This window comes from Hakea prostrata, chromosome 9 (genome assembly GCF_041222555.1).
Source record: "Hakea prostrata isolate BN-2017 chromosome 9, UWA_Hpros_2, whole genome shotgun sequence".
NCBI classification, from domain to species: Eukaryota; Viridiplantae; Streptophyta; class Magnoliopsida; order Proteales; family Proteaceae; genus Hakea; species Hakea prostrata.
The window spans coordinates 36,184,280-36,209,192 of record NC_142608.1 but is presented as its reverse complement, the minus strand read 5'-3'; the positions used below and the strand labels follow the sequence as shown (position 1 = coordinate 36,209,192).

At 35.9% G+C, this 24,913-nt stretch overlaps 1 protein-coding gene and 1 pseudogene across 1 annotated transcript; one reads left to right on the top strand and one right to left on the bottom strand.

Moving 5' to 3' along the window:
* Positions 1-399: 399 nt before the first annotated feature.
* LOC149005177 (proteasome subunit alpha type-4-like) lies at positions 400-10,831 on the bottom strand. The gene is made up of 2 exons (XM_089168514.1): positions 10,606-10,831; positions 400-1,446 (listed from the first exon to the last, which is right to left on the bottom strand). The coding sequence occupies exon 2, from the start codon at positions 1,432-1,434 to the stop codon at positions 682-684; it is 753 nt and encodes a 250-aa protein (XP_089024640.1). The 5' UTR covers positions 1,435-1,446; positions 10,606-10,831; the 3' UTR covers positions 400-681.
* Positions 10,832-16,117: 5,286 nt separating this feature from the next.
* LOC149005176 (uncharacterized) lies at positions 16,118-18,542 on the top strand (annotated as a pseudogene).
* The last annotated feature ends 6,371 nt before the right edge of the window (positions 18,543-24,913 follow it).

Genomic DNA, 24,913 nt, shown 5'->3' with positions numbered 1-24,913 from the left:
AGAACGGAAACGTTACCAAATGCATACTAACCGTTTTTTGCTTGAAAATGGCGTTTGATAAATCCGTTCTAAAAATATTTTCAAAACACTAATAATGGAATAAGTTGGTGTTTTTTTTTCTTTTCTTTTTTGGGTTGAAAAATAAAGTTGGTTTTTGATAAACTTGTTTTAAAGCTTCAATTTGAACCAATTTTATCACGTTCGTTTCTGTTCTTTGGTAAAAACATCTTTTTTATGTTCTGCAAAAAGTGTTCTTTATAACACTTTTCTGACCGGTTCGTTCTTAAAGAACAGAAGAACAAACCGTTTTATCAAACGCCTCTAACCCGTTTTTCCGTTCCCAAAGAACAGAAGAACGCCAAAAACATTTTTTAATAACGTTATCAAACGCACCCTAAGCTTTTGAAGTTCTTCATAAACTTCCGGAATCATTTGGAAAGGAAAGCACGAAGCAGTGTTCCCGCCACCTTTATTTCCAATTTCCCAAATTGGAAAATCTGCACCGTACTCAGAATGCTAGAGACGTTTAGCATTACAATCGACAATCCTATTTGGTACGGTAAAACATCAAACATTTGGTTCAAGATCTTCAATCCCAAGGAGGGTTGAATTAACACATGAAGATAAACTAAACATGTTCTGAAGCCAAGTCATGAAAATTAAGTAGACAGGAGATGTAACTCAAGAATCTTCAGCAACTGGTTGGGTTACTCCATATTTCACCAACAATTTACTAAGTGATTCTGACGAGCAGACCTCGTACTTCACCTTCCCAGAACTGGAGAGAAAGACCTCAGCTAGTTCAAGCTTGTCTGATGTAAGGCTTGTGCTGTCCATGGTCTTACTAAGCACCTTCAATGCAAGCTGAACAGCTTCTTCCCTTGTGATTTCTTCCTTGTAATCCTGCTTAAGAATTGACTGGGCTGCCTGATTGTTTGCCCCAATTGCAGCTGCCTTCCAACCAGCATAATTGCCACTAGGGTCGCTCATGTAGAGCTGGAAGCCGAAGTTCTTATCCCAACCTGCAAACAGAAATGAGACACCGAATGGACGGAGCCCCCCAAATTGCGTATAGCCTTGCTTAGTATCACACAGAGATTGAACCAACTGTTCAACGGGCATTGGTTCCTGGTACGCATAAGTATAGCGCTGGGCTTGGACTCTGGCAGTGTTAATTAATATGTTGGCATCAGACATTATACCAGCCACAGCACAGGCAACATGATCATCGATCTTGTACATCTTCTCGGTGGTCTTTGATGTTTGGAGCAATTTAGAAGTCACCCTCTTTTCCCCAACTAGGACAACTCCATCTTGCGATAATATCCCAATAGCAGTTCCTGCATTCCCAATGGCTTCTATTGCATATTCCACCTGGTAAAGGCGACCTTCCGGGGAGAAGATCGTCGTACGGCTATCATACCTCCGAGACATTTTTTGGAATTACTATAAAAGAACACAGAGAACACCATGTATTAGCATTCCACCCCTGAAAGAGTATCAAAAACAAACAAATGGATGCTAACACCCAGATGCAGAATGATTGAAGTGCCCATCAACGGATTCACTACCATAATAACTATAAACCACATCTAGCATTATAGTGAGAGAGTAAAGCATATGCTACAAAAACATGAAAGAAACTGAAAATTGTAATCACCAACTGCAACATGGTCCCAGATCTAGTACTATATTTGAGAGTACTGACGGTAAAGCATATCCTATAAAAAGTAAAAGTGAAAGAAACCGGAAACAGGAATCACCTATGCCGTTTTTTCACTGAAACCAAAAAGAAGCTGCAGACATCCATCCATCCCATCATTCCTGCTAGGCTTATTCACTGTAGCACAACTTCAAACATACTAAGCTACCTATCTCCCCCCCCCCCCCAAAAAAAAAAAAAAAACCAATATAAAAAGTAAAAAATAAACCATAGTGCCACTAGACGTTGAAGCTCTACAAACACTCAAAATCTCTTATTCTCATATGCTCTCCAATGAAACAAACAGCAAAAAAATAAAATCAAAAAAGGTTTATGGTTACTACCAAACTTATAAGGCATGGAGGTATCTTGCTATTACCCTAATATCAACTCTGTTTGTAAAACCCCACTCCCCATCCTACTATTGCAGAAGTGCAGCTGTTTCTAGCTACCATAGTTGGTTACTAAACCATAGCACCTAATAAGAAATGTAATGTAGCACATTGGGCCACATCAGCCATCATTTTGCCGCTTAGCTCATACTGCCACATGACAAAAAACTGTCCTACGCTGCAATGATTAATGATCATATAAAAACATCTTAGTACAATCCTTATGGAATACTTAACATACAAATTAAAATTAAAACACATGAATCATGCCTCCATGTCCTATGTAGGAGTAGGGCACAACCATGCATGCTTGTCGAAGCACTAGGCAACCAAAGGCATTGTAGGGCCTTCCTGAACACTTAGGCAACACGGTGACCGCTAAGCCCAAAGGAATCGTATCAAGTAAGACTAACATGCAATAGCCAAACAGCAAACTAGCAATTATAGAGTGCCACAATCTACATCTCTACTTATATGCTACAACATATTAGAGACAATAAATTTCTACTAAGAATAGTAGAATATGATTAAGATTTAAGAAAGCGAATTATGAATATAAACAGGAAAAGTACTCTTTTCCAATAGAACTTAGTCACAGATAGTTCTATTAAGCAACAGGTAGTAACTAAAAATACAAAAACATATACTAAACAGTAAAAAAGCACAAAGAATACCAATATCAAATTACAAATTTGAGAACAATCAGCAACAGAAATTAGTTTTATCAGCAGTAACACCACAAGCAAAATGGGGGGGGGGGGGGGGGGAGCGGATTCAAAATCAACAAGCCTGTACTGTTAAGGGACACAATTTGTATAAAAGAAAATTTTTTGGAAGGGTTATAACAACTAAAGAGCTCCCTAGACTATATCATAGATTTATGGCTAAATGCTGCCCAGTGCTACATTTGCCTCTCCAGGAAATTGTCTAACATAACACCCTTAAATTCTTCCTTCAGCCACACCCCCAACAGCTGCAGATATACCAAATTTAAGCTTTATATAACAGGAAAGCATCCAAGCAGCCCATAATAACGATAAAAACCCATACTATCTGGTAGAATGGAGACCAATGAAACCATAAATATGTAATAGACGATACAAAGATTTAAATGATTCACACCTACACAATCTGATACATCCCCAGGCGAATCTAAAGATGTACTCACTATCTAATGGAAAAAGGTTACAATGGAGATCTCCCATTACTTGTGCATCTAATGTGAACTACTGTCAGTAGATTCTTCATGTTTATCTTGCCAATATTACTAGAAAATTGGATCTCATTAAACTGAGAAGGAACTGTTTTAGCTTTGGCTGTAACATGAACTCATGGGTTTGCAACCCTAAATATCAGAACAGAGTACAAAGAGTGCATCGATGGAGCAAAGGGATTCCGCACACGCCAAACAACAATTTCTCCAATGGCTTTTGGATGCATCATAAAGTCAATAACGAGGTATGAGACACAAGTTTGATCAACGTCCAATCAGAGGCATTGATTAATTTATTGAATACTGGCTGGTTTTCATTAATTTCTACCCAAAAAATATATTTTCAATCAAAATTTTTTGATTGAAAATACTTTCTAATCTTAGAATTTTCAATCCTTAATTCCTTTCAATTTTCTTTAATTTATTATCTAGAATAACCAGATTATCATGCTCAAGAATTTGTTGGATTACATAAAATAACAAAATTAAGGTGTAATCATGTTTTGGAAGCAGTGAGGGAAACAACATAGGATCACTTCCACGTAAGAAAGGTTTTTTGCCCTTCCATTACAGATAAAACATATTTCACTTTTAGAATCAAATCATCTGTCAACATAACTTCAACAAAATAATTAGTACCAGAAATCAGGCCTAGACCCTAAGTAAACAAACACAAGAAGAAAGAAAAGAGAGATATAGAGAAGAACAAAGTTCAACTCCTGCGGAACTAGTGACGCACACTCGAACGCCGTTAAAAGGGAAAGGGACTTTAAAGAACCGTCAAGTTGAAACTTGCTAGGGCTCGGTTTCCTTTTTTTCTCTCTAACAAAGTCCCAAGATGAAAAGGATGATGAGGTATCAAAACTGGGCGTAATAATGTAAAATGGCAAATGTGTTTAAGTCGTTTATATGGAACATAAGCTAACTTTTCATACCTTTCTCAGGGCATGTGGCAGCTTTTTGCTCTAATTATGTAAATCCTGCATAGCTTAAGTTATAAGGGCAGAATATTCTTTTATGTTTGATTCAGTCTAGGATATGATAATGATTCCTTTTAAGTTTAGTTATAAGAGTCCTATTTGAATTTGGATAGTATGTAGAGTACAACTAGGAAGTCAGTTTCTAAGTCCTAATTTCACTAGGACTTCTTATGCAAGGCTTAAATAAAACCCTGGGCATGTAGCGAAGGACGGATTTGAGAATACAATTAATAAAGAGTGTGTTGGTGCTTAAGAGCAAAGTGTTAGTGGAGCTTCCCATCAATGATAAGGGACCTTCACATGATCAAGAAAGCAACCTAAGGCATCTTTTCCAAGGATTCTCCTTTGGCAGTGCTTGTAGCCTGTCTCCACTTCCACTTCTTTCCATCTCCATCACAACCATTACAAAACTTATGTTACAGGTAAGTAACAAACGAGTCAGCACTTAATTCCATTCCCCTTCTCATACCATCCTTTTTATTTTTCTTGAATTTTTGGAATTTTCTAGAGGCCTAAAATTCAGGGTCAGATCCGCAGCAATCTAACCATTATCACAAATCATCCCCCCAATTTTAGTGACCTTCCATTCCACTTTCAGCCCTATCAGACCAACCAAACCCTAGCCTAAGCCCTAATCCCGTTTCTGCCAAAAATTTACAAACCCTATTCTAATGCTTTAAATTCCCAAACTGCATCCTAAACCCTAATTCCTTGATGCCCTGAATTCCCAATGCAAACCCTAAAACTGTGAAACGTTAATTTGAACCTCAAGCTAAGGTTGGTTTGATAAGATCTTGGAGGAGGTTGGTCCTCATTCACTTGAGGCTACATCAGAGAGTGCCAATGAGAAGCAAGAGCAACAGAAGGGGAACCAGCAGTCAAGGAGATGGAATAGAGACCGTGGTTACTCTAGCCTCCGTAGAATGTCACCTTCATTGGAGACTCCTGGAACAAAAAAAAACTGATGGGGCCCTAGTATCTTAAGTGTACACTCAAAAGGGTAGGAGGTGGGACCAGGCACTCCAGCAAAGAAGTTTATCAAAACCCATCGTGAAATTCAAAATAAACAAATTATCACGAGCAAATTGATGAGCCAAAAGGACATTACAATCAAGGTTCAAGATATCACTCTCGAGGATAGTCTCACCCTTGAGAAAAAGCAAGATCTTGCTCAAGTTGGCGAGATCTCACTCGAGATCTAGAATTTTTTTCTCGGGCCAACTCAAGTGGACTTGAGACCCCATCTTGGGGGTTTTACGGGTCAGGTTGGGCACAAAGTTGGCATTTAACCTATTTTAGGCCTTCTACACGCACTAGTGGCCTTAGATTTGTGAGAACAACCCTACCTATGAGTTCTAACTCGACCTTAAGTTTGAAACTACAATGTTGCAAGAATGAACATGCAAGGTTATAAAATATGAAATATAAAACCATTCAGACATATAAATGAAAAGCAGGTAATATGATACATTAAGTAGCTTAAATATCAACAAAATTCCATCTATATGAGTAATATAGAAAATCACATTCTCAACTCTCGAGAATATAACAATACAACCATCATAAGTTCATACAAAAGTGTTAGTTATGGCTCATGCTTCACATTCTTTTGTTGACGACCTTCCCCCGGATGCACATGGGGTTCCCGCTCCGGTGGGGTGAGGGGGGAACGCCCCCAAGCTTATAGAAGCCTTATATCACTTTAGGCCTCAGGATTTCCTTTGCAGTTTGGGCTTGACCCATGAATAGTTGTTGTGGTTCATGGAAGCTATCGGCAAGAGGAGGCAACAGACCGGCAAAAATTGAATTTAGGAAGTTGTCGCCCAAATGGAAGGTGAGATAGGTCAAGTTTTCTACCTGTCTTGCCTGGAATTTGGTTTTTAAAGGAAGGGGTAGACCGTGATCTCGAGTTGAACTGAGATCTCGACTCAACTGATATCTCAATCCAGATTGTGTATTTCGTGGGAGTCAACTGTAATCTCGGCTTGAGCTTTTAGAAAGGCAAGATCTCGCAATATCTTAAACCTTGGTTACAATGTATATCAAGAACACAAAGTAAGTCGGAGCCTAAAATGAAAGGGAATCAGTATAGAGTTGAGAAGAGCCTGTGATACAGAATTGAAGACATATTTACGAAAGAAGAAGCCCATTGGGTCAGGCCCATCAAAGGCCTAAAGTTGTCACCTGAATCAGCCCATGGCTTTCATGGGCTAGGGCTGTTTTAGTGGGTTAAAGATAGCCCACATATGTTGAACTTCATAATCTAGACCTAAGCCTAAGTCTAGTTTTTGGAAAGTCAATAAAAGGGGCTTTAGTTTGAAAATAAGAGAACTCATTGTCAAAGGAGTTCTCCTTTGTCAAGAGTTAGGTAGTAGTTGAATTATTAATAGGTAGGTGGTGTTAGCTAGTGGTTGGATGTTGCCATTAATGTTTATGTCTCTTTTGAATGTTATATAAAGAGACTTATGTAAGTGGTGAAGACACAACTCATCTATTGAAATCAAATTGCTTTGTTAGCATTCCTTCTCTATGGAGACTCCTTGTGTTTGATCAAAGTAGGTTGGTGTTTGATCCAATCGATCCACCTTGCGGTGTGAAGCCCGGGTGTTACTTTGTTGTCCTTATTGTTCTCTTAATTCTCTTATATTGTTCCATCCATTTCTTCTTTATAGTCTACTGCTGTTTTGAAGACCTATTTAGTCCTTGTTCTTAAACCAATATCCTTGTTCTACCACTCCGGTTTTCAGCCTACCTTTATATCTGAAGTTTATTTATCTGAAGTTTATTTATCTTAAGTCTATCAAATCTGAAGTTGATTCCCTATGAAAGGTCCTATTTGGCTACTGTTTTGATCACTCAAATACAGTACTACATTAGCCTGACTAGGAGATCAAAATACCTTTACCATTACCAATGACTATCCGATCATTAGCAAAGTAAAGATAACTTATGACAAGGTTAGTGAGATCTGCAGCCAAGTGATGCATAGTGCCAGAACCTAACAACCAAGTTGAAGAAGGGAAGGCGGAAAGAGCACATACCAAAAAAGGCAAAGTTGAATCTCCAAGGTCAATTGGATGCAACATGACTGGCCAAAGTACAGATTTGACATAAGGTGAAACCTGCCTCATGAGGGAAGAAGAATCATTAAAATCAGACAGTTCAAGACCAGCATCCCCAACAGAACAACTGAAACCATTACCACCAGAAGAATAACCAGAATTACGATTCCCGGGCCACTGATTTTGATTTTCAAAGCCTTGACTAGAACGATTGAAATAAAGACCATTATATGTCCAACCACTAACCGACGAGTGATATTCTAACCACCAGAACAAAAATGAGAAGTATTATCAACAGATCAGGCATTAGAACCACTAGTATTGGAGCCAAAATCTGAACAACATTAGAAATGACAACAGGGGAAACATTCTCAACAGTGAAAGAAGCAAGATAGCATTTATGACTCAACAAAAGACCTGGGAGAGCAATATAAGAAACTGGCTCAGGTAGAAGACAGATCGAAGTAGCAAAGTCATGATAGTCTGATCAGAGACCTCAGACAGTGGCCAAAAAGTGATCCTATCAGTCACAAGGTGATCAATAGCAGCGAGGGTGACTGCAATAGATCTAATAGCAAGAATGCAATCAGTAACAGAAGAGGAATTCTAGATGCGATTGAGACAATTCTTATAGTCAAGGAGTCAACTGCGAGAAGCCGGAGCAAAATCACCGAAAGAGTCAACCACGCTTCTACAGATGTTGAAGCATTTAGCACATGAGGAACCACCGCCTCAGAGAGAGAGAGAGAGAGAGAGAAGCCAACTGAAAATCAGCTGATCCTGCTGATCCCAAAAAGAAAGAGATTCAGGTGGTATAAAGGCATGACAAAACGAATCATCGATGTACCCAAGCAAATTGTAGCTTGAAAAAGAGCAAGAAACTGAGCTCACCATAGAGGGTAATTTGTGGCCAAGAACTTCAGTGACAAATGAGACGAGACATCCAGAACTAGAGAAAATATGGCAGGGCTCCAAAAGAGGTAGATCCGCCAATATCAAGCGAGGACATTGCAGAAAAATTGAGAAAGAAATGAACAAGAACCAAGAAAACAAAGAGGGCACAGAAGAAACAAGAAAAAAGAGGAGCGTACAAGAACCAAGATAGGGGGGAAAAAGAAAGCTCAGAGGAGCATGTACCAATAATGCCATGATAGAAGAGTATTCTGTATATATTAATAATCTAAAGCTATTCCATCTATTTATACAAGAGTGCCCTGAGGCAACATATACAGATGAGACAGAGAATACAGTATCAATATATGATGGTAGTTACAACACTTGTCATGCAAAGCTATACATCATTGCCTGATACATCCACACATACATATGTCCATCTTTATTCTATCCAGTTACTGACCCCTTTTTTTTCTGTTGCATTACATCTCCCTTGGCGGCATAGGCAGTATGTCAATATGTCATTTATGAGCTTGATATATCATAATGGTGGATATTCTCAAAGGAAATTAAATGCCCTAGTGAAGTTTTGAACAAACTTCTAGTTATGTTGCTCCAGTGATTGTCATATGTGCAGTTAACAGGTACAGATGGAAGCTATGGCACAAGCTGCGAACATCGGTGAAACTGATGTCAGCTTGCAAGCAACAATACATAATCTTTCTGCTATTTGCTGCCCTTCTTTTTGGTCCCTCTTTTGCCTTTGATGTTATAGGATGTACTGCAGAATTATTGTTCTTGAGTTTTCTGCCATATATATCTTTCTGCTATTTGCTGCTGTTCTTCTTGGTCCCTCTTTAGCCTTTGATGTTATAGGATGTGCTGCAGAACTATCATTCTTGAGTGTTCTGCCATAGAAATTGTACCTTCACATTTTCTTTATAGGAGAAGTAAAGGACAGCGATGTCAAGGGAGAGGATGAAGTAGATGAGAAGATAATATGGAATTGGAGTGCACTTAAAAGTAATTCTGAGCTCTGCAAATCAAAGTTGCTTTTCTTTTTCTGCTTCCATTTCTTTCTTACAGTTAGGCAAGTTGGCTTTTGAAGATCTACATACAAATTAAATGGTATGGAAAACATTTGGTTGCACGATTCCCTGGAACTGGCATTCGTCGAATCATGATGCATGGTTTTTAAAACCGTTGTGAAAAAAAGGATCAATGGCACCTAGATCCCATTTTATCACCTAAGGAAGCATTTGGTCGTGTAATTCTTTTAACTCTGTAGCAGCATGTTCTGATTTGCAACCTAGGTGCAACGGAGGGAATCCAATTCATAATACAAGAACTGTTTGAGAATTAAATATACAAGAAAAACTATTTGATTACTTGAACTAGATGGATTCTGGTCTGTTACACCTTGATTCTTTCAGGTGAATGTGATTCTGAGATCACTATGAAGATGATCTCACCAACGAATCAACATGTATGTTGTAAAAGGTGACTTCGGAAACAAGCTTTTTCACAACCAAACGGCTTTGCTCAACCAGAGTCATGATTCCATTGTGACAATTCCTTAGAATTGCCAACCAACATTCATTATAAATTGGAATATTTATCCACTAGATTAAAATTAGATCAGCGATCCATTTGATTTGAAAGTATTTCTTCCTTTTCTCAATTTAACTGGGAAAGTGACTGTCTTGATGGTAAAACGAACTGAGACTGAAAAACTCATGTTCAACATTAAAAAGATAATAATAGATCAGCCTTCTTGTTTATTAAAAATCCACCATCTTTGAACACTAGAAGATTCCTCTTTGAAGTTAACTCAACAATCATTATTTTTCACTTTGCAATGCAAAAAACCCAGAATTTCGGGTGTTCCTTTTTGTCAGGAAAAACCAAAGAAAAAAAGATCCCTCAACTCTAAAAGAAATTCTCACGGACTCAGAGAACTTTGACGGATTTTCTTCTGGACTCTGAAGAAGATTAATAAAAATTAAACTCCACTTGGAATCCTATCATGGCAAGATTCGGAAACTCGACAAATAGCAGAAAGATTTTGTCTGCTGAAATCTTTGTGGGCAGAGGTGGTCTGTTGAAGCTCTGAGCAAAGCGTTAACAGAACTACTTTTTCGTTCTGCAATCTATTGCGTTTAGTAATTATGAAAATAGTTTCAGTAATCCAAAAGAAAAAAAGCTATAATGATAAAAATGATATCAGAGAGCTCCTAAGAATTATAAAATAACGAAGAATGGAGCTGAATTAGAACGAACGAAAAAAGAAAAATAGATCATCAGCACAATGAAATTAGGAGAGTTGAGATGAGAGCTCACATTCCAGAAAAGTATAACTTACCCGTATACAGGGAGAGCTTTCGTGTTCCTGAGAAATCGAACGAGCGAGCGAGAGAGCGAGAAAGACAGAGAAAGCGAGCGAGCGAGCGCGCCAGAGACAGAGAACCTTTCGTGTTCCTCAAGAAGAATGCTTCAGTGATGCGCAATAAATCGCAGTACAGGGAATTCTACGTTCGAGATTTCCGTTTCTCCTCGTTTCGCGTAGGCCATTTTTTTGGGTAAAATCTAACTCGGAAACAAGTCGTAGCATTTCGTCTCAACCCAGAAATTTCTATCTCAACCGTAGACTCCAAGGGTGTCGATTCGGTAACGTATCAGTAATTCGATACCGTACGGTATTGAATTTGAAAACCTTACACATAAATTGTACGATATGAAAATAGTACTTTTATAAACGGTAATAAATCGATATAGAAAAACGGCCCGGTTCGGTATACAGTTAGATTTTGTTACGGTATGAAAATCTGTATGGGTTTGTCATCTATGCTATTCTTATGATTAACTTTAATATTTTCTGTTGATTAACTTCAGTATTTTCTGTTTGAAAATGTGAATTAGTGATCGTAATTGAGAAGAAATCAGTCAAATCACTCAGATGATTGGAGATAACGTTGATGACTTGATTCTTACAAACCAATGGTTGGTTCATCAATCACATGAGAAATTGAGAATGTGGTCTTTCATATTTTTCATTAATTGCTCGATCGGTTCCTAGAGTTGCTTCCCATGGGAATAATCTACAAATTCATCTGTCATTCCCTAAAGAACAGCAAAATTGAGAACGTATTATTGCATTTCTTCAACAAACTTCACAATAAAATTCTACATAACAGCTACATGTGAATTGTGATCAGTAGCAACACTTAAATGCATGAAATTAGAAATGAAGATTACGTGTGATTCTTTCAATAGAATACCTATCCCTAGAATTACACTGAGGCTGCATGACTGTTATAGTCTAGAGATAAATCAGTCTATAAATTAGTGCAAAACTAGCAACAAATTCAAGTAATTCTAACATCCCCAAGTTACTACTCAAAAATTAGAACTTTTAACCACAGATGTTCATCTTCTAATGATCTCTTCTTCCACGCACAAGTTTACTTCCTAATGAGCCAATGATGATCTTCATTGTTAAATCAACTTACAATATCATGTTTATCTACGCTAGCTAATGTTGTTCTCTCCAACTCTTTCTTTATCCCTTCACATGCTTCTCTCTACAAGCTCAAAGTGAAGACCCTACAATGGCGGAGCACAATCTTGTTAGTACATAAGTGAGAAGAAACTTAAGCAACACATAATGCCTAGTTTTGCAATCTATAATTTTCTAAGACATTTTGCTTGTTGGCATAATCCAAACCAAGAAACAATTTAAATATAAAAGCTATAAGTTAAATATAACTAATATCTGAGGGAAATAATAACTATTTGGTTCTTGGAGAAAATCTAAAATCAGAGGTTTCAAATATTTGTCGAATTCATATATTAAACCTATGGATCCTAAAGTGACAGCAAGAAATTATCTAATTTACTTGAAAGAGAACTGATACAAGATAATCCTTTACATTTAAAAAATGTTCTTTAAATAGTGGTTGCTGGAAGTTTTCTACCAAGAAAGCTATCTTATGCTACTCTTCTCCCATCAATTCCATGGGAGTGTTTCACTTGACATGATGGAAGTTTTTTCTGAGAAGTTCCTTTGTACCCCAAATATACAGTAACTAAGTCAAATGATATTTGTTGATTTATGTACTTTCAAGCCTAGGAGGGATACAACTATGCTCTATTGGGTTTTCAAGGTCCTTTGTATATCTTTTTATCATGCATGGAAAGCTAGGGTAGCATAAGTTCTCTTTGCTGTTTTTGCATATTCAGAACTGAATTTTAGTGATTCAAGGGCTTGGGTAGGTCTGAAGTTTATAAACTTAGGGTTTTTCAGAAGTTGGATGAGTTGAAAATTTTTCAGGTGAAGAAGATGAAGCGTAGGATTTTTAGAGACTGAGAAAACAAGGTCTAACTAAGAGATTCACTACAGTTTTAAAGCCTAAAGGGTCGTGCGACATAAGGGGAGAAGAAAAGGAGGCTTAAGGGGTTGGGTTTGAACCTGCAGGGGAAGGGATCCTAAGAATGTTGTGGGGTAGTGGGAGGTGTGGGAGACCTGCGGATGCTAGGGCGGTGGGGGGAAGGAGCTAGGAGGGTCGTGGGGCTTAGGGGAGGCGGTCAGGAGAGTGGTGGAGGGTGGGGGATGCTGCTGTTGTAATGCAGCAGCAAGGAGAGGGGAAAACCTAAGTGCACAAGGTAGGGGTGAGTGGAAGAACTGTGGAAGAGAGGGGAGGAAGGGGAGGGGTGGGAGAGGTCTTCAACTTACTTGAGGCGGCTGCAATTGAAAGTGCACTCCTACATTTCTTGAATGAAGTTGCTTGATTGCTGGACGACGACTGGAATGGAAAAGAAGAAGATGAACAATTTTCATCGTAGGACGATGACTGGAATGGAGAAGAAGATGAACTTCAACAATTTTCACTCTACCAAGGCCCCCTCAAGTAGGAACCCGGATCCTCAAACTTTATTAATCATCAAAACTGAGAATTATAATGAACTAACTTGCTATTTATGTCATTTAAATTATAAAATCCTCTAGCTTTATTAATCACCAAAACTGAGAATTATAATGAACTAAATTGCTATTAATGTCCTTTAAAAGACTTTGACTCAATGTGGGAATTCCTAATAGACATAGATCCCACCACTTGACCTAAATTCTTTAACTTAAACTTGGTCACATCACAAGTTCACGGTGAATATGGATGAATGTGGTATTGGAACTAGAGAAAATGATGCATCTTCACTTAATGGAAGAATTCGTGTGAATAATCAGTACATCCATTTCCAAATACAAACAAGTGAGTTTAGTAATAATAATTATGGGGAAAAGGAAGCCCCATCAATTTTCATTTTCTGGACATGATTTCTGACCAAAGAAAACTATTTTACAAACTAACCATAGTTGAGTTCTTGAAGTTATCTACAAGGATTTCCATGTTTCTACAGAATTTGTTGTCAACCAAGTGGTTTAGTTTCTTTTGGATTTGTTTTATAGAGCTTGCTGTTTATCCTATGTGCATTATGCCCTCAATATGTTTCAAAGGTACTTGTTGGGAAGCTATCACCTTATGGCATCAAGACACTAAGACATATCAAAGATTTCCTGGGGGTAAAGTTTGTCATCAGACCAAAGCCTTCGACAGGGACAGTTATACTCAAGTGCATCAGATCAAGATTGAAAAATCTGTCAAGAAAGACTTCATGAACAACACAAGGTTAGAAGCTCATCTGTGCAAAGTTGCCCAGGAAGCAAGACTGACTGACTGACTGAGTTTGAACAGTAATGGCTACCATTGACAATATCATAAACGTATGGTTCTGATGACGCACGATTGGCAACTCAAGGTGTATTGTCCAATTGGATGAAAGGCTCTAGACTACTAGGCCAACGATGGGTACGCATTGACATCCTTCATCCTCTATCACGGCGTATTAATACCATTTTTGTTGAGAAAAATTAATTCCCATTTTGACGACAAAAAAGTTGTTATTACCTTGAATATATGCCCGTGGATAAACTATAACCTTTCATTGCCCTTACGCAAATCAATGCAAAACCTAGATAAACTACCGGTGAACATTCAACCATCAACAGCTCATATATATCAGCCCTTGAAAGGCAGCATATACAATTCAGCAGCACAGGGACCAACGTGAACAAGCAAATTGTTACCAAACATCTATATATGCTATAGGGGATAGCTTCACAAAGTTATGAGCTAGAGCTTAGAGGGTGTATACTATGGAATCCAAGTGGGCCATGCCCCCCCACCCCCCCCCCCCCATTTTTAAAAAAAATATATGAATGCATGTAATATCTTCTTGTTTTTCTCATTTTCTTGTAAAATACTAGTATTTGCCCCCCCCCCTCCGATATTGGAAACAAATTTAAACGTTAAGATGAATGATTTATTTGTCGTTCTAATTTTTTCTAAGGGTTTTATTTAAAATCCAAGTTTTAAGGAGGAAACTATTAACTCTCAATTGGAAACTAAATTTCTCCCTAAAATTTCTCTCTACTTATTCTCTTTTCTTCCTATTCATTCTCTCATTCTCTCATCTTCTCTAACGACTAAAGTTTTACAACTTCTTTTCTCCTGGAATCTGGATCTTCTCCACACGATTACAACCACTCAACCAGGTATTTTTAATTAATGTCTCTATTTTTTTCGGTTTAATTTTTTTTTCCTTTCTCCCTTGATTTATTTTCTTTGATGCCTTTTTTTTTTAATGTTGAATACTTGAATACACGCTTAATGCTTTCTTTTTTTTTTTCATATATCTTTAATGAAAGTTACCTCCACCACGTTAGAAACACAACCACATAAACTCATTTGGATTCTTATAAACTCCAGTAGATTCTTAGGCTTTGCTTTCCTTTTGCTAAGTTTGGCTACCATTAATACACTATTCGAGTGTTTTATTTTTATTTTCCCCCTTTTTTTGCTAAATATTAAATCTACATTAAACTGGAAACATATAAAGAATGATTAGTGAAAATTAAATTCACCTTCTTCAACTAGAAACAAATAAACAATCAGTAATGATAAAATTAGATTAATCTAATCGATTTCATAATCAAACAAAGAATAATAAATGGGAAATTTATAACACCTCCTTGAGTTACTTCTTAAAATTAATACAACTCTTGAGTCATCCAACTTATCAATCATATATGAAATCTGGTGAAAAGATATCTATGACATTGGTTGTGGTTAGGAATCATAATTAAATATTAATGTAAGCAAGATAAACTTTTGAAAAAGACAAGAATAACTTTGAACGAAAAATCTTATGCTCGCTTCTTTATCTTTCATTAACATATGTAAATCCTCACAAAACTTGAGAAAGGTTCATAAATAATGTATTTAAAACTTAGAATGTAGATATAATATTTGATAAAAAAAATAATTGAAAACTAACTAGGAAAACTTAGCAATAATATTTCATTATTGCTGTTTTTTTTATTAAATTAATTATTTTATTTGTGGTTGATTTGAATTTATTAAGTTTATTATGTATTAAATAATATTATGCCATTATTGTAAAAAAAAATTATAGTTTTAGGCATAAATTAATTATATACACTTATTAGTGATAGTGGTTAATTTTGGAATACAATGAAATTTTTAGAAAAACTTGAGAGGCCTATAGGAGAGGAAAATAAAAGAATTCAAAGAGATTTGAATTTTTCTTTTTCTTTTTTTAATAGTAGTTCAATGAATCTTTTTTATGTTTACTTATTTCATGGTTGATTACAAGTTTAGGAGAAGGTTTTTAATTCAACTTTTCAAATTTAACAATTAATCAAATCAAATGGATATAGGAGAACAAACTACTTCTACGACTTCCTTGGGAGTGAATCGAGTGGTGCAGTTGTCAAAAGTAGAAGGATTTGTTTAACCATGGGAAAGAAGTCTACCATTGATTCTTTCTTCAAAAGAAAAGGCGTTGAGAATGACATGGTTGATGCATCATTGCCTACCTTTATTCCTGAGACCTCAACTCGTGAAAAACGTCCTAAACAGTCTCCAATACCTGAAAGCGAGCAAAATAATGATTTTGAGCGCGATCCAGGGTTGAAAAAACAAATTTCGTATTATCCAGTTGATCAACATGATGAAATTAGGCGTCGTTACCTTAAAGCTGGACCATATCAGCTTATTCTTCAAGAGTATCCAAAATCTGGGCCATCAAGTCATCCTCGACATTTTCAATCTTCGTGGTTTAAGGTTTATCCTTTTTTGTTAGAGTATTCTCCTTTTAAAGATGCAGTATTTTGTTTACCATGTTTTCTTTTCAATAAGCCTGGAGCGAACTCTGGACAAGTGACATTCACTATTGATGGACTTAAAAATTGGAAGAAAGTGGGTGGAAAAGAGTGTGGTTTAATAAATCATGTGGGAAGGCAAATCAACTCATGACACGACGTTGCTCAAAAAGATTGTGCAAACTTAATGAAACAAGATCAACATATTGATTTGATGATTGGAAATTATACATCTCAATAGATTGAAAACAATCGACTGCATTTGAAAGCCTCAATTGATGTGATCAGATTGCTTGTGTCTCAAGGTTGTGCTCTTAGAGGTCATGATGAGAGCAAATATTCGTCAAATAGGGGAAATTTTATTGAATTCTTAAAGTTGATAGCTTCCTACAATGATAAAGTTGCAACAATTGTGTTGGATAATGCTACTCAAAATGCATCATACACATCACCTAAGATACAAAAGAAGATTTTACATATTATAGCAAATAGAGTGAAGAAGGAAATTTGTAAAGAGATTGGTGATGCAAAGTTTTGCTTAATAGTGGATGAATCTCGCAATGAATCTAAAAGAGAGCAGATGACTATCGTTTTAAGGTTTGTTGACAAAGCGGGATTTGTACAAGAGCGTTTTTTTATCTTGTTCATGTTTCAGATACAAAAACCTTGACTTTGAAGACCGCTATCTTTTCTACCCTTTCTCATCATGGGCTTAACATTCACAATATCCAAGGCCAAGGATATGATGGAGCAAGTAACATGCAAGGTGAGTGGAATGGGTTACAAGCCTTAGTAGTTACCGACTGTCCACATGCCTATTATATCCACTGTTTTGCTCATCCTTTGCAATTGGCATTAGTTGCAACTTTTAGAAGTGTTGATCCAATTGAGAAATTTTTTTCTCCAAATTGGTGTCTATTATCAATCTTGCTAGTGCCTCCAGTAAGCAAAATGATGAGTTAAAAGTTGCTCATGCTTCTGAAATTGCATACTTGATCTCCATTGGATGAACTTGAAACTAGAAGTGGGCTAAATCAGATTAGAACTTTACAACGTCCTGGGGATACTCGTTGGGGTTCTCATTTGAGATCTATTTCAAGTTTGATAAGTGTGTATGGTGCTACATGTGAGGTCTTGATCGCCATGAGTATTAATGGGACTACTTCATCGTAGAGAGCGTAATTCGGCATACGATACATTGGCCTCCTTTGATTTTGTTATGATTTTGCATCTAATGCAAAATATTATGAACATCACCGATTTGCTTTGTCAAGCTTTGCAGCGGAAGTCTAAAGACATTTTAAATGCTATTCAACTTGTGTCCACTACAAAAAAAACTTTTTCAAGAAATGAGAGATGTTGGATGGGATGAGCTTTTGACTAATGTGATATCTTTTTGTGAAAATCGCAATATTGATGTCCCTAACATGAGTGTTCAGTTTGTTGGAAGGAAGGGTCGAGCTCGCCAGCAACATGATGATTTTACAGTTGAACAACATTATCGAGCAAATATTTTTTGTGCTACAATTGATAGCCAGTTGAATGAGCTAAATAGTAGATTCAATGAGCATGTTATAGAGTTGCTTACTCTTAGTTATTCTTTGAATCCTTGAAGCGGATGCGAGAATTTTAGAATTGATGATATTTGCAAACTTGTGGCTAAATATTATCCTCAAGATTTTACTGAGCATGAGAGAGATCACTTGAAAGTACAGCTACGACACAATGAGATTGATGTAGTCAAAGGTCCAGATTATTCGAACATGTCAACCATTAGCAGTTTGTGTCAGTGGTTGGTGAGGTCAACAAAATCTGACATATACCCACTTATTTATCGGTTAATCAAACTATTGATTACTCTTCCCATTTCTACTGCAACTTCAAAACGAGCATTTTTTGTCATGAAGATTATTAAAACTAATTTGCGGAATAGGATGGAGTATGATTTTCTCACAGATTCTATGATGCTATATTTTGAAAGAGAAATTGCAAAGAAAATCAGTACAGAATCAATTATTGAGGATTTTCGCGATCTCAAAGATCGTCGAGTTCCATTATGAGACACTTGTTTTGTGGCTTTTCACTTATTATTGTATTTTTAAGAATTTAATATAGATTTTGAAGTATTATTAGTACGCTTTCGTTTTTGAATATTAGTACTAAAAATTTTGTAATTATTTTTTAGCCCCCCCCCCCAATATTGAATCCTGGGTCCGCCCCTACAGGTGGGTCATTTATAGTAGTAGGAACATTTGTCTTGACTGGTGTTTCAACAACTTATGTGGAATTTCTAGCAATAGAGCTTTTGGATCCATGTTGTGTGGATTGTGGGAGGTTTGGTCATTTAGTTGAGCGAATTGGTGTTTTGTTGCATGAGATGGTGAGTACGCGATGCATATGTATTGGATGTACTGCTAATAAGGTTGTTGATTGGATGTCTAAGTTTCCACTCAATTTGGAGTGCTCTTGGATGTTCTTTCATGATGTTCCCCACGGGTTGGAGGAGATCCTTCAGGCGGATTGTGATGCAGCTTCCTTTTAGTTTCTCTTTGAGTCCTTGACTCCATTGTTTTATTATCGAAAAAAAGAAGTTATACGCTTGGCTCAATCCCTCCCACTACCTAGACTTCTCAACTCTTCTGATTACAAACCGGTGGAATGGAGAAACCAACACTATCGACTAGATGACCACAAGCTTAGTGGAAGATATCATTAGTATTAAGCTTACTTTTGATTATTTAGCTTTCAGATTTGTACATAGGAATGCAAGGTGTTATGCATAATTTAAAGCTTGAGGAGCCAAGTTATTTTGACCGTCAAGGTTAATATAATCTTCATTTTAAATCGGAAAAAAAAATGAAAAGAACCTCTTGTCATCTCTATTTTTTAGCTCTTTTTATTTGTTGGCTGTTTGACGACATTTTTCTTTATTTCTATTTAGAAGTTGAAAACAATGCATGTATGTAAATTGCTTTTGGTACTTTTGAATGTTTAAAGGAAATCAATGTATTATAAAATCTAACATGTTTTTTGCAATGGTTTAAACATACTACTATAGAATTTTAAATATAATTTATATCTTAACTGTAGCTAAAATGAGGATATTAATATAGATGAGTGGCAAAACTAGGAATGATAAGATCGAAATGATCGTATTAAAGAGTCATTTATTTTAAGGCGACACAAAATGAGCGGCCTCGGGCGGTATTGGAGTTGGAGTCAATTGATTAGATGATGACTACTTAACTTATTAGAATAGTATTAGCCGCTATCCCATAATGGAATAAAAAAAATGCAAACAACCACGTTCCATGGATTATTTAGATGGCACAACATTTAACTCCCATATTAGCTCTCTTCTAACACTTTATGTCAATATCTCAATATTTTATTATAATAATTTCTATTTATATAAGAACAAAACCATAAGTAGAGCTAAAAATTATTTAAGTCAAATTATGTATCATTAAAAATCTATAATCTGTAATCTTCAATATAATTAAATTAGGAGCAAAAACTCCATGTGCATTTGCACGTACATTTTTGCTACTATATATATATAAACGATATATCGTATGTGAAAAAATATATACAGTATACTACGCTCTAATGCTCTGATACTATCTTAGAACATAAACAAGTAATAAACTGTGTTTCTACCCAATATAGTATATATATGACATTCATGATACGTTATACCATGTGTGAGAGAAGAATATACAATATGCTATATTATGTTCTAATGCTTTGATACCATCTTAAAATACGAATGAGTGGTAAACTATGTTTCTATCTAATACAAGTATTACACACATATATGGAATAGAAGAATCTGAAATTAGAAGCAGAGAGTTATTCCCTTTCAGATCTGGAAACACAAGATTCTGAAATAAGAAGCAGAACACTTTTTGTAAGTTCAAAAATAGATTTGATGTAGATAATTTATGTAAACCACAGTTTATATACAACAAATAAAAGAAAACTAAAACTTTTACTATTTGTTCAAAATTCTTCAAAAACATTCAAAGAACTGCAATTTCACAACTCAAAAACACAAAACTAAAACTTTACAATATTCAAATTCAATCATAAGCATGGATCCAGGGGTGGTGAAATAAGGAGAACTAATTAACGAATGCAATTTTTTGGATATGCACCTGAATCGAACTACGGACTTCAATGGTAATCTTAAGAGGATCACATTGATTAATTCACCTGGTAAATAGGGCTCCATCACAGCCGTCTCATTCTTCTTCTTCCTTTGTAGAAGATGGTAATCTTGCTTAGTTCTCCTTATGATTAAAATGCATATGGAAAAATTGATTGACTCTTGTAATCGGAATCACAAGATATAGCGGAAATGCATATAGTAAGAGAAGATTTATTGACTCTTATAATTGGAATTATAAGATTTGATAGAAATGCTTATTCTAAGAGAAGATTGATTAACTTTTTAATTAGAATCACAAGATATGACTAAAATGCATATGGTAAGAGAAGATTAATTGACTTTAGTAATTGAAATCACAATATATGATGGAAAAGCATACCCTAAGTGAAGATTGATTGACTCTTGTGAGCTATGATTGGAATTATAAGATATGACAAAAATCCATATGATAAGAGTTAGCCCTCCAATCCAAAATTTGACAGAAACACCCCCAAATTTTAGATGAAATGTCAGACCTTAGTGGCATAATTAGAAACGTAAACGTAACTGATGACATAATTTTCTCAAATTTTTTTCGATAAAATTTCCCTAAGATTTCAATCCCACTGTCTTGTTAGATTTGAATAGAATTTTAACTACGAGAAAAAAAGAAAAAAGAAAAGAATATCTCTATCCTTACCTGACACGGAATGTGCTACAAGAGGAGTTTGAGATAGCTCAAGATTTGATCGATTGAGTATTTCAGTTTGAATTGTAATCGTATTCTTTTATATTCAAGCTCGACCCTCAAGCAAATCTTCAATTGGTTTCCAACTCATCGCTTCTAAAACCGTAGTAAAAATCCCCCTCTCTTCTGCAAAGGAAGAAGAAGAATGAGATGGCTGTGATGGAGCCCTATTTACCAGGCAAATTAATCAATGAGATCCTCTTAAGATTACCACTGAAGTCCGTAGTTCGATTCAGGTGCGTATCCAAAAAATTGCATTCGTTAATTAGTTCTCCTTATTTCACCACTCTCCATCTCAACCAATCCAAGAAGAAGACTGAGAGGGAAATTAAAAGAATATCTAAATTGGAATTACAAGATTGATTGAACTCCTTATAATTAAAATGTCACCTTCTTCAAAATTGTTATCTTCTTCCAAAATAACACATTACCATCTTTTAGAATTATTTTGGTGCTTTGGGTGATATTTGCACTTTTTGAATATCGTCAAAATTTAGAAAGCAGACAACCTACCTGCTATGGAAGAGCGCTACATGAATCAGTGTTGCTGTAAATCTTGCCAATCCTGATTCAATTGAATGAACAAATAAAAGACTGGGGTAAAGCTTTTCACAACTGTTATATGCAGCAACATTGAGATCATACTGTGGAGTTAAGATCTTAGTGGTATCATAAGATTGTCCAATAGAAGTAAAGAGCTTATTTGAAAATATGGGGAACTTCCGAGCATCAAAGGTGTTAAATTTCCAGTAACATACAAGGACAACTATGTAGATAAACATGATGAACCCAACCCCAACATTGACGATAGCGTGCCAAGGTGCAACCAGTGGACTGCCATGGTACACTGAGATCCCAGCCCAATCCAAGGTGAAGGCACCTACTCCAAGTCCATGGTAATCATATCCAATTTGCTGAGCAGTGATGTTGTGTGGCCATATATGTCACACCCCACCCGCCGGTCTCGGTTATGATTACAACAAGGTGTGATCAACAAGAAAAATATTCCAGCACAACTCAAGTTCGTCATATATACATGGAGCTACATACAAGTGAATATACTTGCATTGTATAGCACATTTTCTAATAGATAATATGGTCATTTATTTATTTTTGTGCTTCCAATAGCTCTTGAAGTTTTTCTACGTAGATGGTAGCTTTTTAATTGTTGCAACTACTTGGAAAGACTCCCTCAGGTCATTCCCTTAGGAGTTCTAGAACTTGACTTGTCACTATTTTTGAGTCCACCATTTTGAAATTCAAGAGCTGACCCATCAAGAACTTTTCCTCATCAGTATCCTCAAATAGTTACTTGAGGTCCAATGACTCCCATAGTTCTTTTTGTGGAACCGTTAAGCTATACCCACCATAAAGTGCGCTAAATCAAACCGTTTAGAACATAGTTCCGGCGTAGAAAATCAGAGTGTTTCCACAAGTCAATAGTTTGCACAGCTAGTGCCTTTGACTCATCCTCTCCAACAGTAGGAAGATCATCTTTTAAGAATCATACAAGATATATTGTCGTTAAACAAAACATCTTTTATTTCCAAGTTTGAGGTTCAACCCTTCAAACAGTCCAAGTTGGAGATTGAGTTGGCTACACACAGGTTGTTAGCCACATTTCAACGTGATAAATTTATGATATGCCAAATATATATGGCATTGACATGCATTAATAAATCCAGCCACCCATGTAAACTTTTCATCTACTTGCACTCAAAAGAAAGAGTATATAAACTAGATAACAATAAATAACAATTACAATTGTGGTCAATATCCAATTTCAGAACATATTCTTTCTACTATTTTATGCCAAGATACTCTATGAGCATTGGAGATTGCAATATCCATATAACTCAATAATCTCACACCAAAGTAAAAAACTAAAATTGAAGTTACTCATATTGATCACACTAGATTATTATCTAGCCCGTATGTCTATGCAATTCATCCATCTCATAACGTAGTTATGGAGTTGTTATCTCCAAAACATGTTGCTTGGAACTAACAAGGTATTTAGATATAACAAACATATGAACCAAGTAAAGACACTTAGTCATGAAACTATAACCCAGTGAACTATTGTAGTTTCAAAAGATCCATGCCTTTAACTTTGTTATAAAACAATATAATCAAGGCTAACGACTTTTATTGTTTAGAGTTTTCACATCCAACCCAACAAAAACAAATGACAATCATATTAAATAGAACATGACAATGTTGTGTAAACATCTTGGACAAAGTATCTCTCAAAAGAATAATATGCACAAGATGAACTTTAAAATCTTCTTTTGTGCCCAAACTCTTAATGGTTGGCGGTCACAAGGTACGAGATGAAATGATTGAAGAAGTAAATTCAAAACACTTACTTTACAAAATTGATAAGAACCAATGTAATGGCGCCTTGAGCTTGAATAAACAATCCTTTGAAACCTTTAATTTACCCACTTTGAGCAGAGGAAGATGAAAAGCCATACAAACAATACGACCCCCCCCCTTTTCTTTCCTTTCAACTTTCTTTCTCTTTATGTTAAATATATTGAGAAAGTAAAGTAAATGAAACTGTAACCTATAATGATAGGTTAACATTCTAAATAACCAAATAGAAAGATGAAAAGCTCATAGAAGTCATCTTTGTATACCCATTCTCATAATTTAAGGAAGGTTTTTTTATGCTAAAGCAATGAACCACTATGTAATATTCTCACTGAGGATTACCATTTTGAATTAAAATTACATGTAACTTGCAATTATATAGCAATCTTGTACTAATGTTTCAAACATCATAAGATTGGTAAAAATATCATATGGTCCCTCTTCACTAGATCTTTAGAATAGGAGCATTAAACAATTTTGATTGTAGCTCATGGAGTTTCTTAACAACTAAAGTATCCAATAAACTCTCAGTCCTCACCATGATGTCTAATAGATCAATTGATGAGGATAACCTCTCAGCAATAAAATTAAGATGACTTTCACTGTGCTTGCACCAAATAATAAGTTATTAAACCAATGTCAACGTCCACTCATTTACACTACGTAAATGTTCGAGATTGTTGAGATTAACACCATTTGCAATAAGTAATTTATCTTCTCAGAAATTTAAAAGAGTATCAAGAACAAGCCCCTCAACGGTTTCCATCTTCTCAGCCAGAAGTTGGATCTCTTCTAGTATTTTCCCTTAGAACAAAAACCCATGTCTTATACCTTAAAGAATCTGTTTAAGATTGTTAGCCATATTGCAAATATAATTAGGGGAATAAAGAATTAAGAGAAGAATTGGAAAGACATGTAAACAGAACTTGAACCAAAAGGAGAAGAAAACTGTTGAGGCACATCAGACACTTTCCTTAAAACAGATTCACCCCCTCCGAAGTGTGCTTGAGGATTCAATGGACATCTGTCTCCTAGGATGTAAGGACGGACAATGATATACTTAGCACAAAGTAGACTGCTACGACGAACTTGATATGTGCCTTTTTTCTATCTCCGAAATACCACAAAATAACAAAACTCTCAAAAGAACTTTAGCA